Source organism: Scylla paramamosain, chromosome 19 (genome assembly GCF_035594125.1).
Source record: "Scylla paramamosain isolate STU-SP2022 chromosome 19, ASM3559412v1, whole genome shotgun sequence".
Taxonomy (NCBI): Eukaryota; Metazoa; Arthropoda; class Malacostraca; order Decapoda; family Portunidae; genus Scylla; species Scylla paramamosain.
Genome location: NC_087169.1, coordinates 18,927,361 through 18,943,990, shown reverse-complemented (window position 1 = coordinate 18,943,990; position 16,630 = coordinate 18,927,361). Strand labels below are relative to the sequence as shown.

Here is a 16,630-nt window from a genome sequence, read left to right as displayed (position 1 = left end):
TGTGTGTGTGTGGAGCTGCTGTTGCAATTATTGTCTGTATTGGAAATGTTTTGGGGTTTTGGTTGGCGTTATTCTGTTTTGATATAGAATGTTTCGCGTGTATATTGTCTGTGTGTGTGTGTGTGTGTGTGTGTGTGTGTGTGTGGAATTAGTTTAGTGTGAATTTTGTTTTCCTGTCTCTCTCTCTCTCTCTCTCTCTCTCTCTCTCTCTCTCTCTCTCTCTCTCTCTCTCTCTCTCTCTCTCTCTCTCTCTCTCTCTCTCTCTCTCTCTCTCTCTCTCTCTGTAGCTCAATTGATGTGCTTGTAAACAAAATAATTGGATAGGGCAATAAAAACACAAGGCAGAACTGATTTATTGTTGTTGTTACTGTTATTATTATTATCACTTACTACTACTACTACTACTACTGCTTCCATCCAAACACCACCACCACCACCACCAACACCACCACCACTTCTACTACATATAATGATAACAGCAGCAAAAGAATCACACTACAATAAAATAAAATAAAAATAAAATAAAATGAAAGATCACTTCTAAAAATAAAACTAACAAAAACAGAACCGAAAAAATACGAACAAAATAATAGGAGAGACCCACGAGACAAATTAGCATCATCAGACTCCTTATTTGTATCCTCTTTCCCTTGATTATCACTGGCCCTCCCCTTATGCCCTGTTTACAAGGGGCCCCTCTTGACCCTTGACCCGCAGCAGGCGCCAAGGGGAGGCTTGTTGTGACCTCTGGCTGGGAGAAAGAGAGGGATAGGAGAGGGGAGATGGTGAGAGGAATGGACCTAAAAATGATTGATAGTGACGCGGTTGTGAATTAAAGGGTTTGAGTTTATGGTGACCTTTAAGTGAGTTTTAAAGGGGTTACATTAAATTAGCAAAAAAAAAAAAAAGTTGGGAGGCTATTTTAAGCTTTGGTGGGTTTAATGGCCAGTGTTAAGGGTAGTTTGATAATTCAAGGGTAAATTAATGGATTAGAGTAAAGATTTAACAGGATTCTAAAGGGATGTTTACTTAAAGGAAGTATGTAAATTGATAGAAATAAGAATTTAAGGAAAATTTTAATGGCTGGTGATTCTAAGGGGACGTTTCAAAGCTTTAAGTCAATGGGTTAGAGTAGAAATTAAGGAGAAATTAAGGAATATAAGGAAAATTTGAAGCAGGAATGTTATGAGTTTTAGTAAAGGATTACTTAAGGGCCGTGACGTCAAGGAGGCGATATCAAGTTGCTGTCAGTAGTTATAGTAGAAGAAAATAAATTAATGGGGCGGGTTGCGGGCTTCGACCTCTCTCTCTTTCTCTGTCTCTGTCTGTGTGTGTGTGTGTGTGTGTGTGTGTGTGTGTGTGTGTTCTGTAAAGATGAAAACCACATAGAGCAGAAACACGCTTAGATAAGGAGGCTTTGTTAGACATTTTTTGGCGTGGCATGTGCGCGCGTGTGTCTACGTGTGTGTGTGTGTGTGTGTGTGTGTGTGTGTGTGTGTGTGCATGTGTGTGTCTGTGTGTGTGTGTGTGTATGAACGGTGCTTTATTGAGCCACCAACAGGGTTAGTTTGTGTGGCGTCACTGGTGGCGGTGGTGGTAGTATTTGTGGCTGGAGTAGTGATGGTGGTGGTAATAGTGGTGGTGATGTGCCTGATGACCTTCCTACCACCATCACCACCATCACCACCATGCATTTCTTCACATCCCCTTCCCCTGCATCCATCTTTTTTTATTCCTTCCCCTCAAATATCCCCTTTCTTTTCTACTATTCCCCATAAAATTTCACTTCTCTTTGTCCCATGTTGCTAGGGACTGATAGTGTGTGTGTGCGTGTGTGTGTGTGTGTGTGTGTGTGTGTGTGTGTTTATGAAGGAGTGTTTTATGGTTGAGCGAATGAACCATGACGATTATTCCGATAAAACTTAACTTGATACCCTTATGAGATAGATTTTTACACCTCCTCCTCCTCCTCCTCCTCCTCCTCCTCCTCCTCCTCCTCCTCCTCCTCCTCCTCCTCCTCCTCTTATCGCTCCCTACTCCTTAACTGTCACATCTCCATAATAGGAATATATATAAATGTACATGACACACACACACACACACACACACACACACACACACACACACACACACACACACACACACACACACACACACACACACACACACCTAAGCAGTCACATGGTTCAATAACGATGGCATGTTTATGTTGGCACTTCTCCCTTCACTCTCCTCTTCCTTATTTATCTTTCTTCTTCTTCTGCCTGTTTATCTATCTCATCCACCTACACTTGCCCACCTCGTACGCTTTTATTTATTTCTCTCTTCTCTCATAAACATATCAGTCCATTTCTCTCTCTCTCTCTCTCTCTCTCTCTCTCTCTCTCTCTCTCTCTCTCTCTCTCTCTCTCTCTCTCTCTCTCTCTCTCTCTCTCTCTCTCTCTCTCTCTCTCTCTCTCATCCCATTTCCTCCTCCTATTTGCATGTCTTGTATTTTTCTTCTTTATATTCATATCTTCTCTTCTCTGCATACGTTCGCTCTTTTTTTTTCTTTTTTTTTACATGCACCTTCTTTCTTCACGTCTTGCGCTCTTTTCTCCTTTTATATTCTCGGTTTCTTTGTCCTCCTCCTCCTCCTCCTCCTCCTCCTCCTCCTCCAGCACCATTTACCATCATCAGTCACTCGGGGAAGTTGAACCTAATTCAGTCCACGCTTCATCCTGGCTGCATACACGCTGCCTAAAGGGAAAGGGGGAAAAGAGGGGAGGGCTAGGAGAGGGGAAATGGTTGGAGGATGGTGGGTAGTGAGAGTAAAAAAGGAGGAGAAGGAGTTGGTGAGAGTGAGAGAAGAAAGACGGGAAAAGGAAAAACAGGGAGGAATAAAGAGAGAGAGAGAGAGAGAGAGAGAGAGAGAGAGAGAGAGAGAGAGAGAGAGAGAGAGAGAGAGAGAGAGAGAGAGAGAGAGAGTATTTGATGGTGAATAATATATTGTGTAGTTTTTTTTTTATGATATATTTAAGAATACACTTTTTTTCTTTTTCAATAATAATTCCTTGACTTTTTTCTTTTATTTTTATTTTATTTTGCACTTAGGCATAACTTTTGTAGCGCCTCTTTTTTTTTTTCATTTTGTATTTAATATTACACTTTTTGTGGGTAATTTTGACTCGGCATATGTTTTTTGCCCTTTTATTAATTTTATTTTATAGCTTTTTTCACAGAATACTTTTTTTTTTAACTATATATTGTCCCTATTTTCATCTTTAGTATATATTTCAATGGAGTTTTGTTTTACGAAATGCATGTGGTGTTTCTCTCTCTCTCTCTCTCTCTCTCTCTCTCTCTCTCTCTCTCTCTCTCTCTCTCTCTCTCTCTTGTACCTTTCCGTCCTCCAATCCAATTACCATTGACACCTGAAGCTTCCCTCGCCATGAATACGCTTAAGATTGTGATCGGGATTGACAAGAGCAGTTTTCCTTCTCTTCCTTCTTTTCCCTTTGTTTCCTAATTTTCTTTCTTTTCCTTTCGCCTTTCCTCATTCTTTCTTTCCTCTTTCTCCTTTTCTGTTTTCTCCTCCTTGTTTATTTCTTTCTTTTTTTCTCTTTCTTCTTTTCCTTTCTTCTGTTCTCTCTTTCTTCTTTACTTATTCTTCATTCTTTCTTCCCTGTTTTCCTTTCTTCTTTCGTACTGTTCTTTCTTTTTCTTTCTTCTTTTCCTCGTTTTTTTTCATTTCCTTTCCTGTGTTCCCTCTTCGTCCTTTCTTTCTTTCCCTCATTTTTTTCTCTTCTTTTCCCTTCCTGTGTTCTTTCCCCTTCTTTTCCTTTCTCCTTTCCCATTCCTCTCTTCTCTCTTTTCCTCTCTTTCATTTCCACTCTTTCTTCTCTCTCTCGTTTACTTCAGTATGCATAGGATTCTCTTTTTTTATTATTTCTTGCTGTTATTTTTTCATTGTTCTTTCTTTCCTTTCTCTCTTGTTTTCCTTGTTGCTTTTATATTTCTTTTCTTTTCTTCTTTTCTTAAGTATATATTACGTTATTTGTGCGTGTGTGTGTTTGTTTGTTAATTGTGAGAGTTTTGGTAGTAGTAGTAATAGTAGTAGTAGTAGTAGTAGGGAGAGGAGGAGGAGGAGGAGGACTTGGTGAAAGGAAAAAAGAAAAATTAGTAGTATTAGTAACATTAGTAGTAGTAGTAATAAGAGGAGGATGAGAACGGAGAAGAAAAAGAAAAAAGTAGTAGATGTAGTAATAAGAGGAGTAGTAGTAGTAGTAGTAGTAGTGGTGGTGGTGGTGGTGGTGGTGGTAGTGACATCCTGGCTACTCGTCACTTTTCGTCCTTTACAATCTGACAAACAGTAACATGAAATGCGAGACAAGCTTTCCATTATTCATCAGCGGGCGATGTGATGAGTCTCTCTCTCTCTCTCTCTCTCTCTCTCTCTCTCTCTCTCTCTCTCTCTCTCTCTCTCTCTCTCTCTCTCTCTCTCTCTCTCTCTCTCTCTCTCTCTTTATGCATTCTTTTTTATTTCTTTTGTTTTTTTTTTATTGTTTTTACTTTTCTATCTGCATTTTTTCTCTTTTTTTTTGTGGTATCTATTCGTTAGCACACTTCCCCTTCTCTATTGGATTATCTCTTACACCACTCTCTCTCTCTCTCTCTCTCTCTCTCTCTCTCTCTCTCTCTCTCTCTCTCTCTCTCTCTCTCTCTCTCTCTCTCTCTCATACACAAGTTACCGTTTTTTCTGTAATTTACGATAATTTTTCCATCAAATCAAGCTTTTCACACGATAATTTCCTCATTTATTTTATTTCTCAGTATGTTTTATTTTTATTTTTTTATCTCGCCTCTGCTGTGGTGCTTTATTAATATATTTGTTCATTTGCGTTGTATAAATAATCCAGCGAGGCCTTTATTAAATTTACTGTTTACCTGTTCAATGTATTCCAATTTATATCACCTGTAATTTTGATCCGGTAATTTTTTTTTTTTCCCATTTCTATTTTGCACTACATTTTTTGTTCGGTTTCTTTTATTTATTTATTTTTTTATTGTTTCTGTTATATTTTAGCAATGGTTTTCCAGTTATCATTAATCTGAATTATCTGTAATTTCGTTCCGGCGATTTTTTTCTTTTTTTTTTCTTTTATTTTTTCTCTTATAACGTAGTATTTTTTATTTACTTATTTTCTATCATTCACTTTTTATTGTTTCTCTGTTACCTTTTATCAACGGTTTGTCTCCAGTTAACCTTTATTCGTGTTTTCAGTTCCGTTGTCATCAATATTTATTCACCCCTTTCCCGCGCCGTGGATGGAGCGCTGTTCTTTGTTTGCACCTCCATATATTTTGTTTGCAGGCATTTCCAAGCGGATTTTCACACCTGCATAGTCTCCTTTGCTTTTTATTGTTTCCTTTTTTATTTATTTTTTTCCTAGCCCCGGCACAGACTTACGTTCTTGCTCTCCACCCACCAACCGCTGACATTTTTCTATTTTCCTTTTTTTTTTTTTTTAACGGCTTTCCTTACAGTCCTGCACACGCCTCTGTCCTTCAAAAACTGATGGTTCTCCTTGAAACACCTAGACATTTAAATACTTACACTTGTTATGCATATAGTGTAGATGCTTCCTTGAATTTATAGTGACGTAAATACCTATAGTGTTTTCCTTTATACTTTTTTTTTTAGATTCATATTCATTTTTTAGATGTTATCCTCCTTCTCTTAATAAAAAAAAACATATTTTAATGTATTAGGTGTGTGTCGATATTTTCTTTAAATTTCTTAGCAACAGCCATATTAGGGAGTTTTTTTTAATGCTTCCAATATTTGTAAGCTTTTGAAGTTTGTCACACTTAAATGATTCTTCCTCCTCCAAGCAGCTTGTCGCGGTGGTTTTATCAATATTCCAATGCATTTCACGTGTATATATCGCATTTGAGTATCCTCCTTTTTCAAGCAGCTCTATGTGTTCATTATGTTAAAGTTGTATAAGTCATAAAGAACTCTCATCTCCCTCTTAGTCACTTTTCCTAGCTTGCATATCAGTATTTGTAATCATCTGTGGCATAAAGTCATGTCTATGTAACAAGGTCATTCAACCTTCTGTCAAAGGTATTTTAAATTGTACAAGTTGCAAAGAATTCTTATCCTCCTCTTAGCCACATTTTCCTAACGTTGCTGCCAGTATTTATAACCACTTCTAGCATAAAGTCATATCAAAGTAACACGCTCTATCAAGTTTTACATTTGCACACCCTCTAGTGGCGTGTCCATTAATATTCCCATGCATTTCCAGAGTAAATAATTCTTACCTTCCTCTTACCCAGTTTGCCTAACTTACCTAACAGTATTTATAGTCATTTGTAACATAAACTCGTATCAAAGTAACATGTTCTATCAAGATTTACATTTACACATCCTCCAATGGCGCATCCATCAGTGTTCCCAGGTATTTTCGGGGTAAGTCTTGTTTACACCCGTTCTTCCTGCAGGTTCGTGACGGAGGGCGGGCCGAGCGAGGAAAAGCTGCTGCCGGGGGACCAGATTCTCATGATCAACGGCGAGGACGTGAAGAAGGCGCCGCGGGACCGAGTGATACAGCTGGTGCGCTCCTGCAAAGACCGCGTGCAGCTGACCGTCACCCAGCCGCCCCTTGATAACGTGAGTGCAGAGAGAGAGAGAGAGAGAGAGAGAGAGAGAGAGAGGTGTTTCATGTTAGTCGTCACAGTCGTTGCATTAGTGAGTGAGTGAGCAAGAGAGAGAGAGAGAATTCACGTCTGATACTCCTTTACATACATAGCAGACTGAAGCAAGAAGCAGATTATTCAGTCAGCCAGTCAGTCAGTCAGTCAGTCAGTCAGTCAGTCAGTCAGTCAGTCAGTCAGTCAGTCACAAAAAATCAAAGCACTGAGTCGAGCAATGGAGAAGAAATAAAAAAAGAAAAAAAAGCAAGTCAAGACCATCGAATTAAAAAGAGATAATGAGCTAATAAATCGCTGAGTATTAATTTGTCTTTGTTTCTCCAACTCATAAAGTCACATTTGGCGCGCGACTCTCGATAAATCTGTCCAGTTTCCAAATTAGGGAATATAATGCCTGAATCAATCACGGTATTACGTAAAACAAGTTGGAGGTGAGGGAGGTAGTGAAGGGGGAGGGAGGAGTGGGTAGATGGGTAAGGGAGTGGAAGGGACAGGAAAAAAATAAAAGGCACAGTTCAATTGGTTTCATTATAATTAGGTGGATTTTTAATTAAGGTAAAAAAATATTATGCTTGAGGCGATATTTAAATTTCGCGCTGATGTGAACGTATTTATGTGTGTGTGTGTGTGTGTGTGTGTGTGTGTGTGTGTGTGTGTGTGTGTGTGTGTGTGTGTGATTTGTAGTGTGTATATGGTTGTGTGTTTTGTGTTTCCTGTTTAAGAGAGAGAGAGAGAGAGAGAGAGAGAGAGAGAGAGAGAGAGAGAGAGAGAGAGAGAGAGAGAGAGAGATGAGGCAGTCTACAGAAGAGATTAATTACCTAGGATGAAACATTATCGCTCCTTCCTTGCCAGAGAGAGAGAGAGAGAGAGAGAGAGAGAGAGAGAGAGAGAGAGAGGGAGCAAAACAAAAGATAATAGATAGGAAAGAGAAGAAAATGGAAGACGTAACTTTGCTTTGACAGGACCTTCTCATAAATTCCGTTTGTACCTTAAGTATCGTTTTTAAGTGGTCGGCGAGGCAGGTGTTCCAGAGAGAGAGAGAGAGAGAGAGAGAGAGAGAGAGAGAGAGAGAACTGTTGCAAGATAGACAAAAACAGACAATTCAGGCTAAGAAAGAAGAAGGTTAAAGAGAGAAAGAAAGCTGAGGAAACGAAAGCGAGTGAGAGAATGAGAGTGAGCGAACAAGTGGGCGAGACAGGATTAGAAGGAAAAGGTGATAAAAGGAAGCACGCAAGCTTAGATAAACGAAAAATAAAGTAAAGGAGAGGCAGGGGAATTAATGATAAAATTAGCACAAAGGGGGGAAGAAGGAACAAAGGAAAGTGAGAAAAATTGCATAAGAGAAAGAGGAAAATGAGCTGAAATTAACCAGGAGAGAGAGAGAGAGAGAGAGAGAGAGAGAGAGAGAGAGAGAGAGAGAGAGAGAGAGAGAGAGAGAGAGAGAGATAATGGCGTTATAACACTGAATGACGAAATGATGACGTAATAAGTTATGTTTACGACCTTCTTAATCATCTTGCATCTGCCAAAGTTTCTCCTTCTCCTCCTCCTGCTGCTCCTCCTCCTCCTCCTCCTCACTTAAGTCCCTTTGTGTTTATCCTTTTTTTCCTTTCTCCCTCATTTCTCACTTTTTCCATCTCTGCTTTCTCATTTTCTTCTTCCCCCATTTTCTTTATCTTCCCTCAGCTGCAGATTACTTTTTTTCTTTCATTTATTTTGTTCATTTAACTCTCTCTCTCTCTCTCTCTCTCTCTCTCTCTCTCTCTCTCTCTCTCTCTCTCTCTCTCTCTCTCTCTCTCTCTCTCTCCCCCCGTCTGTCGTGCTACGCGTTATCTCTCAGACCCATAACGCGAGACAGAAAACGGACTAAAACACGCGGGTTGATAAACAAGCGAAAGAGAAAACCTAATCGCTCATTGCTGAAGGGGAGACTGCTTTGTTTTCACGTTGTGCTGCGTGAATGTTTGAAATGCGCGTTTTTTCCACCATGACAATAAGACCTAATTAGCCTACAATAAGCTGTGATTAGTCTAAGCTATTTTTGCCTTCCTTTGTGTATGTGTGCAGAGAGAGAGACAAAGAGAAAGAGAGAGGGGGGAGAGAGTAGAAGAGGGGGAAGGAGTGTTCATTAGGTAGACAGGCAGGCCAGTTAGGTTGAAATACCAACAAGGTGAGGCATGCAATTAAGCAGACAGGTGAAGCATGGGGCAGGTAGCGCTGGACAGGTGAACCCGGACTTCCCTTCTCTCTATTTTCAGTCCGCCAGGAAGTCCGCCTTTCTCAGCGCAGCGAAGAAACAGCGCCTTAAGTCCAATCCTTCGAGGGTGAGGTTTGCTGAGAGCGTCGACATCAATGGGTCACCCTCGTACTCTGTGAGTCACTTCTCTGTGAGTCATCCCGAGTCCCCCTACTACTCTGAATTCTTTTGGGTGAATGTGGGAGGTTTTCTTTGAGTGTGCCGTCGTGAGTGAGTGAAAAATTATTTGTTTGACTTTTTCCTTTTTCCGTTAATCTTTTTTCTTCTCTATCTGAGTTCCCTACTATTCTGAGTCTTTACTAGAGTGAGTGAGTGTTGGAGGCTTTGTTGAGTCTCCCGTGAATGAGTGAAAAGTTGGTTTGTTTAACTTTTCTTTCTTACGTGAGTCATCCCCAGCTCCATAATATTCTAAGTTCTTAAAGTGAGTGAGTGAGAGTGAATCAATGTTTTTTTTTTTGTTGTTGTTGTTGAGTTACCTTTTAATAATGAATGAAAAGCGGATTTCTTTGATTCTTCGTTTTTCTGTGAGTCACTTTATGTTAGTCACGAATCCCCTTTTGTTGTGAGTCTCGTGAGTGAGTGAATATAAGACTCTTTGTTTCAGTATCCCATCATGAGTGAGTAATAAATTCTCCATTACAATCTCTTTACGTCCCTTTTAGGTCCTTTAGAATCACCCTTTGTGGAGCGAGTGAGTCTGTGAGTGTGTGGGTCTCTGTGTCCCTGTAGAGCCCCGCACCGCGAGTCAAGAGTCCCCGGATGTCTCTGAGTCAAGGCTTCCTCCCATGAAAGTCCCATAACGTCCCTTCCTTACTCTCCCCTTACATGTTATCTCCCCGTCTCCATCACTCTCCTTCATCCCCGCACCAGACACACAGACAGTACTGCACTATTTATTCTAATGTATTTTTAAAGCGCCTGTCACTTGATGAGTATAAGCCTTATTTTTAGGCCATCTACTTAACATTTCACTTTAATCATCACCTGTGAAAAATTATCTACGTGTACTTCCTGCTTGCAACTTTAATACCCTCACGATATTAATGCTTCATAATTAAAGGTACACGACTGTAATTTTTAACAGCCACACACACACACACACACACACACACACACACACACACACACACACACACACACACACACACACACACACACACACACACACACACACACACACACACACACACACACACACACACACACACACACACACACACACACACACACACACACACACACACAGAGGCGAGCAAGCTTAAATAATAACCCCAAAAATTTATTTAATTAAGCCACACGTGTTGCTGTTCACAAAAAGAATGAAAGTCACAAACACAACTCGCCCGCCTCCTAATCCTCCACTATTTTTTCCTCCTTTAAACCTCCACTTTGCGTCCTCACTGCTCCTCACTTTTTGCCTCCACCGCGCTCCACTTTCCACACTCGTGACTTGCCCTCACAAACCCCGCCATAACCTCATGTTTTTTGTCCCTCCCTCCTCCTGCAGCCGTCCAATTTTAACTCGAGCGAGTCCACCACACCCTTCATGCCCAACGTGCTCAAGGTTTTCCTCGAGAACGGGCAGACCAAATCCTTCAAGTATGACTCCAGCACGACGGTCGGCGACGTGCTCGACTCCTTGCACCAGAAGTTGGGTATCAAGTGTCCCGAGCACTTCTCCCTGGTAGTGGAGCACGTGAAGAGCCTCAGGAGGAACAAGCTCACCTTGCTGGACCCCCGCGAGACGCTCTCCAGGGTGAGTCATAAGAACATAATATAAAAAAATTAGGGAAGCTTCAAGAAGTCATCAGGCCTACACGTAGCAGTCCCTGTAGGCCTCGCATTCTTAAATCCCTTGTTCTCCCTTCACGACTGTTTTCAAAGGCCACATAAATTGTTAGCCGGGATCTCATTGGTATTTTTTTTCCTGTCGATCATGTAGTTCTTATCAATGTATCAATATAATCATGAAAACGCCATTATAACCCCTGCAACTTCCTTAAGGCTGTTGAAAGGAATGATAAGGCACCAAAGTGTTTACAAATACGGTACTGAGTTAAAGATTACATTAGGTTAGGGTGAGTCCAATCTAGGGTTAGGTTAGGAAGACTCTAGTTAGGTTAGGTTAGGTTAGGAAGACTATAAAGTGAATGTAGCTAGGACTATATGCTGAAACACTCCGCGCCGCATCTCCACTACATTCAAAAGTCTTTATGTAGTTGAAGTTTCACGGGTTTGTAAAGGTTTATTGTCTCGTGGTTCAAGTGACATATCAGTAAAATTCATACGTTATTAACAGGAAAATCACTTTTGACAATCCAGCTACCTGCATTGAAAGGGCTCCAGTTAAAGTGACCAGTGTTTTAAAGTTGTTGTTTTTTTATGGTCCTAGTCACAGATCAACAAGATTTTTACCTTATTAACAGGAGAAATACTCTTGAAAACCTGACTTGTATCCTCTGTGGCCTTTGAAAATAGAGAGAGAGCAAATAATTTATGAATACGTCTCTAGGTTTTGAGACTGAAGGCAACACAGTGACTAGAAGAAAAAATAAAGGTAGTAAAAGCAGGAAAAAATACTTGTAATTACGTGAGATTCTAAACTTGTAGGGGAAAAACGTGTACCCTGCAGGACCCCCATGAGTGGTGGCTGTGGTGTGAGGGGAGGAAAGGGACAGGATGTGAGGGTAAGGGAGTGTAGTAGAATATAGGTCAAGGGAAGGAAAGGGAGAGGATGTAAGGGTAAGAGAATGTAATAGAGTAAACTGAGGGGAGAGAAAGGGAGAAGATGTGAAAGTAAGAGTGTAGTAGTATATAGGGCGAGGGAAGAAAGGTAGACGATGTGAGGGTGAGTGCAACTGAATGTACATAGGGTGAGGGGAGAAAAGGAGAGAATGTGAGAGTAAGGAAAGTAACAGTAAAGGCTGAGGGGAGGAAAAAAAGAGAATATGAGAGTAGAAGAATATATAACAGACTGTAGACTGAGAAAAAGGAAAAATAAAAGAAAAAGAAAGTGTTGCAGAGTGTAGAGTGAGGGGAAAGTGTTGCAGAGTGTAGAGTGAGGGGAAGAAAAGAAAAGATGTAAAGAAGTGAGAGAGGGAGAGGCTGCCAGGGTAAGGGGAATATGTAACTGTGAAAACTATGAGTGTTAAAGGGAGTAGAGGAAAAGAGTAAGGTTAAGAGGTGAGAGGAAGGAGAGTACAAGCCTGGGAGAGGAAGTGAGAGTGCTTAGAGAGGATAGGAACGATAAAGATGTAATGGAAAGGAAATTAAAAAGGTGTAGGTGGCCACGTGTGTGTGTGTGATGTGTGTGTGTGTGTGTGTGTCAACGCTCTCTCTGTGTTCTGCCCTTTAGTTTTGATGTCGCTTTTATTTTCTTCCGCTCTCCCACCACTCTCTCTCACTCTCACTCTCTCACTCCGCGCTCCCATTCAAGCTGCTCCCTTTCCACACGTCAAATTCATACATCCTCACTTATAGCTTGTCATTCTTCCATTATTTACTCTCTCTCTCTCTCTCTCTCTCTCTCTCTCTCTCTCTCTCTCTCTCTCTCTCTCTCTCTCTCTCTCTCTCTCTCTCTCTCTCTCTCTCTCTCTCTCTCTCTCTCTCTCACATACATAATTCCTCCTCACCTTTATTCCTGTTTTCGTGTTTGCTTTTTTCTTCTTTTCCTTCAGTGCCACCTCCGTCTCTTCCTTTTAGTCCTCCTCCTCCTCCTCCTCCTCCTCCTCCTCCTCCTCCTCCTCCTCCTCCTCCTCATAGGCAAAACAGTACGGAGGAGGAAATTGCTATGCTAGTTTTGATGTAAATTGTATGTAATCACCTGTGAAATTGATCTTTGTACCTTTTTGTTCCTTCTTCATCCAAGCGTTTAGTTTGCAGTAAATTGAAGACCTTGTTATTGTTTCCTGCCGGCGTGCTCTCTGGAACTCTTTGATGGTGGTGCTGGTGGTGGTAGAAGGTGGTAGTGGGGGGCTCCTTCACAGTGGTGTGGTGGGGACGTGTGTGTGATGGTGGTGAGACGAGTTGTGGTGATGTTTGTGGTTGTTGTTATGATGGTGCGTGAGGGTTAAGAGTCTTTGGTGATGGCTGTAGTAGTAGTAGGAGGAGGAGGAGGAGGAGGAGGAGGAGGAGGAGGAGGAGGAGGAGGAGGAACAGTAGGAGGAGAAGGAAGAGAAAGAATTGTTGCATTTATTGTTATTGTTATTGTAGTAGTAGTAGTCGTAGTAGTAGTAGTAGTAGTAGTAGTAGTAGTACCAGTCATAGTAGTAGTTGTAGTAGCAGTAGCAATAGTAGTAACGCCGGTGGATCCTGCAATAACAGCCCTCCTTCCTCCCTCAGATCGCAGCTCGCCCGGGCGCCCAACACCTCCGCTGCCTGTATCGCGTCACCTTCGTGCCCAGAGACGCCTACGACCTGCTGCGGAAGGACTCCATGGCCTTCGAGTACCTGTACCTCCAGGTAAACCCCCTCCCGCCCTGGGCTTCCCCTTGGCTTGGCCCCGCACACCCCTGCCTTCACCCCGGCCTCCGCTCAGCCTTCCTTCTCGGCTTTTCTCTAACTGCCCTGCCAACGTCCCTCGGGTGTGGCTGGGCGTGGCGTTGTCTCACTCCCCTCTGGGTCTTGGGCGTCAGAGGGATGGCAGTGCCCTTTGCGTCTCGAATTTAGGTGATATATGCCGCCCCTTTGCCGGCAGCCCCGCTACTCTCCCGCCCTGGCCCGCTGCATGCTTCCCCTTTATGTGGTCTGCCGCTGTCCTGAAGGCAACTTGTCCCGCTCAGGTGTTGGTGACAGGCAATTCCCTTAATCAGCTGGTGCGTACAGGTGCCGCCTTCCCTCTCCTCCCCTACGCCGGCCCCGTGCAATTCCTGTACCCATCAGCCGCACGCCGCCTCGCACGCCAGCTCGCACTTTTTAGGAAACCCACCTGGCGGGATCTGGGCAGGTGGCTGTGGAATTACCGCAGACTGCTCCACCTGCTGTACAAACTTCGATTCCTGCTGTACCTCCTGAAGCGGCTGAAGGTCCTGGGCAAGTGGCTCCTGGGGCTGAAGGTGATGGAGGTGCTGGTGAGGAATATTGAACTGGTGAAGAAGCACCTGAAGAAGCTGGGTGCGGTGGGGGCGGCGCTGATGAGGTGGAGGTTGGTGCGGCGCCTGCTGAGACAAGTGAGGCGTTTGTTGCGGCGGTTCTTCGGTCTCAGGGTGTTATTACGACTCCTCAAGCGTCTCATGAGGAGGAAGTAAAGTTTCTCTCTCTCTCTCTCTCTCTCTCTCTCTCTCTCTCTCTCTCTCTCTCTCTCTCTCTCTCTCTCTCTCTCTCTCTCTCTCTCTCTCTCTCTCTCTCTCTCTCTCATTCATCTTTGCATTATCCTCTTCCTCATATATTCTAAGCATCCTCCTCCTTCTTTTCCTCCTCCTCCTCCTCCTCCTCCTCCTCCTCCTCCTCCTCCTCCTCCTCCTCCTCCTCCTCCTCCTCCTCCTCCTCCTCCTCCTCGCCCCTCCTTCCCCAAGCCGCAGACTCTAATACAGTTGCTGTTTGGTAAGAAAATGGATCTGAGAACTATATTCCCCTGCAGGATTTTCAGGAGATAAAGAGAGATAGAGAGAGATGCCCTTGGTCCAGAGAGGGAGATAAGTTGTAGTAATAGTAGTAGTAGTAATGGTAGTTGTAGTGGTTCTTGTAGTAATAGTAGGGGTAGTAGATTTGTATATAAAAGTGTAAAATATCAATAACGGGTTGTATATTGGTAAAATCTTATTAGTCCTATTGATATTGCCATTATTTTGATCTTTATGTGTTTATTTTCCTCCTAGTGTTGTTAATAGGCGCCTTTGTGTTGCATGGCTGAATAAAGTGTTGCTGGGGGCACAGATTTTTCTTCGGCACCCTTTCCTCTAATGCATAAGTCTCTCTCTCTCTCTCTCTCTCTCTCTCTCTCTCTCTCTCTCTCTCTCTCTCTCTCTCTCTCTCTCTCTCTCTCTCTCTCTCTCTCTCTCTCTCTCTCTCTCTCTCTCTCTCTCTCATGCACACTTTCTTCTGGGCCTTGAATGCATTTTTTTCTTTTTTTTTTCTTTTTTATTTATGAAGGGTATCTGGTTTCTGTTTTTTATTAGACTTTTAAGACCGGCGCCGCACTCAATTCTCTATTTTAGTTCTCCCTTTGTTTCTTTTTTTTTTCTCTCTCTCTCTCTCTCCTTCAGTGCACTAGTTCGAAAGTTTAACGCTTGAAGTTTTAATAATATTCAAAGAGAGAAATTTTTTGTTAGTACTGTAATTTTTTTTTTCCCTTTGTTTTTGTAATGGACGTGTTATTTTATCAACGTATCATATTATATTTATCAGCAGCACTTCCTCTCAGTTTGTCGTGTTGGATTAAAAAGTCACTGATGTTTATATTTTCCCGTCTCCCCCACCCTTTTTTTTTTTTTTTAGAATCAATGTAGCGACTTTTCTATCTTTTCTTTCATCCACGTAGTATTTCATCATCCTGTTCCATTATTTTTATCTGCAGTACCTCCTTCAAATTTGTCACGCCGAATTAAAAGTCACTAGTGTTTATATTTTCTGCCCCGTTTTCCAGAATTAATGCAGTGACTGACAAGGCATAATTTGCTACTAATCTACAAGTATAAACATTAAACCGCGCAATTTTTCACCCAGCAAAACATGCGAGAGTAATGAAACAAGGGCTGGGGCGTGGAATATATGCCAGCGCACTGTTTGATATATGATATTTCCACGCTAAAATACGTCTGTTTGGACTCTGAATGTAGAATAAGAGTAACTAAGAAATTTATGAAACGCTATTTGCTCGTGTTAAAATATGCAAGAATGACTTCAGACTTGGCGGGTGCTGGCTCTCCGTGGCCTCTCGCGCTGTTAGGAATGATGTCATAAGCCTTAAATAACTGTAATTCTGATGTGCGCTGTTAATTCCCTGCTTCATCACGACTGCATGCTGTGTACATAATGCGGCCATAACTGGAGGGTGTTGTGTTGAGTGAATCATGCAGTAAATACACGACATGGTCACTATATCACGCACACACGCACACACACCACAGCACAGCACCACCACTACCATGCACTATCATTCCACGTCTCCACACTCCACCACAACACAAAAACACCACGAAAATACCATTAAAATGCCACAAAATCACACCATCTCCCGCTACACACCTCGCAGTACACTCCCCTACACCTCGTCCCTCGTCGTTCTTACAGTGTTGCAACGACGTGATCCAGGAAAGGTTCTCCCCGGAGCTCAAGTATGACGTGGCCCTGCGCCTGGCCGCCCTGCACATCCAGCAGCACGCCCTCTCCAATAACATGTCCTCCAAGGTCTCCGTCAAAAACATAGAGTGAGTAGCGCCGTTTCCTTCACATCCTACTCTTCCTGCTTCTGCTTTTTTCACCGAGTCGTCGTCCTCCTCCTCCTCCGACCACCACCATTACTACTACTACTACTACTACTACTACTACTACTACTACTACTACTACTACTACTACTACTACTACTACTACACCTTGTCCTCATCCTTGATTCTGTGTGTGTGTGTGTGTGTGTGTGTGTGTGTGTGTGTGTGTGTGTTGTGTGTGTGTGTGTGTCGCAGGATTATATGTATTTATGCAACACATGACCAAAACACTTAACGTAAGAAAGTCATT

The 16,630-nt window shown here is 42.4% G+C and overlaps 1 protein-coding gene across 7 annotated transcripts in view; it reads left to right on the top strand.

Annotated features, from left to right (window-relative positions):
- LOC135109831 (uncharacterized) overlaps positions 1–16,630 on the top strand; it is a 264,130-nt gene that overhangs the window by 126,180 nt on the left and 121,320 nt on the right. For 5 of the 7 annotated variants that reach the window (XM_064021551.1, XM_064021549.1, XM_064021547.1 and 2 more), the window contains exons 5-9: positions 6,490–6,658; positions 8,958–9,086; positions 10,464–10,712; positions 13,298–13,417; positions 16,187–16,323. In XM_064021551.1, coding sequence (XP_063877621.1) covers positions 6,490–6,658; positions 8,958–9,086; positions 10,464–10,712; positions 13,298–13,417; positions 16,187–16,323 — 804 coding nt within the window. The remainder of the gene's footprint in view (positions 1–6,489; positions 6,659–8,957; positions 9,087–10,463; positions 10,713–13,297; positions 13,418–16,186; positions 16,324–16,630) is intronic. The other 2 variants (XM_064021548.1, XM_064021550.1) reach the window with 1 other exon arrangement.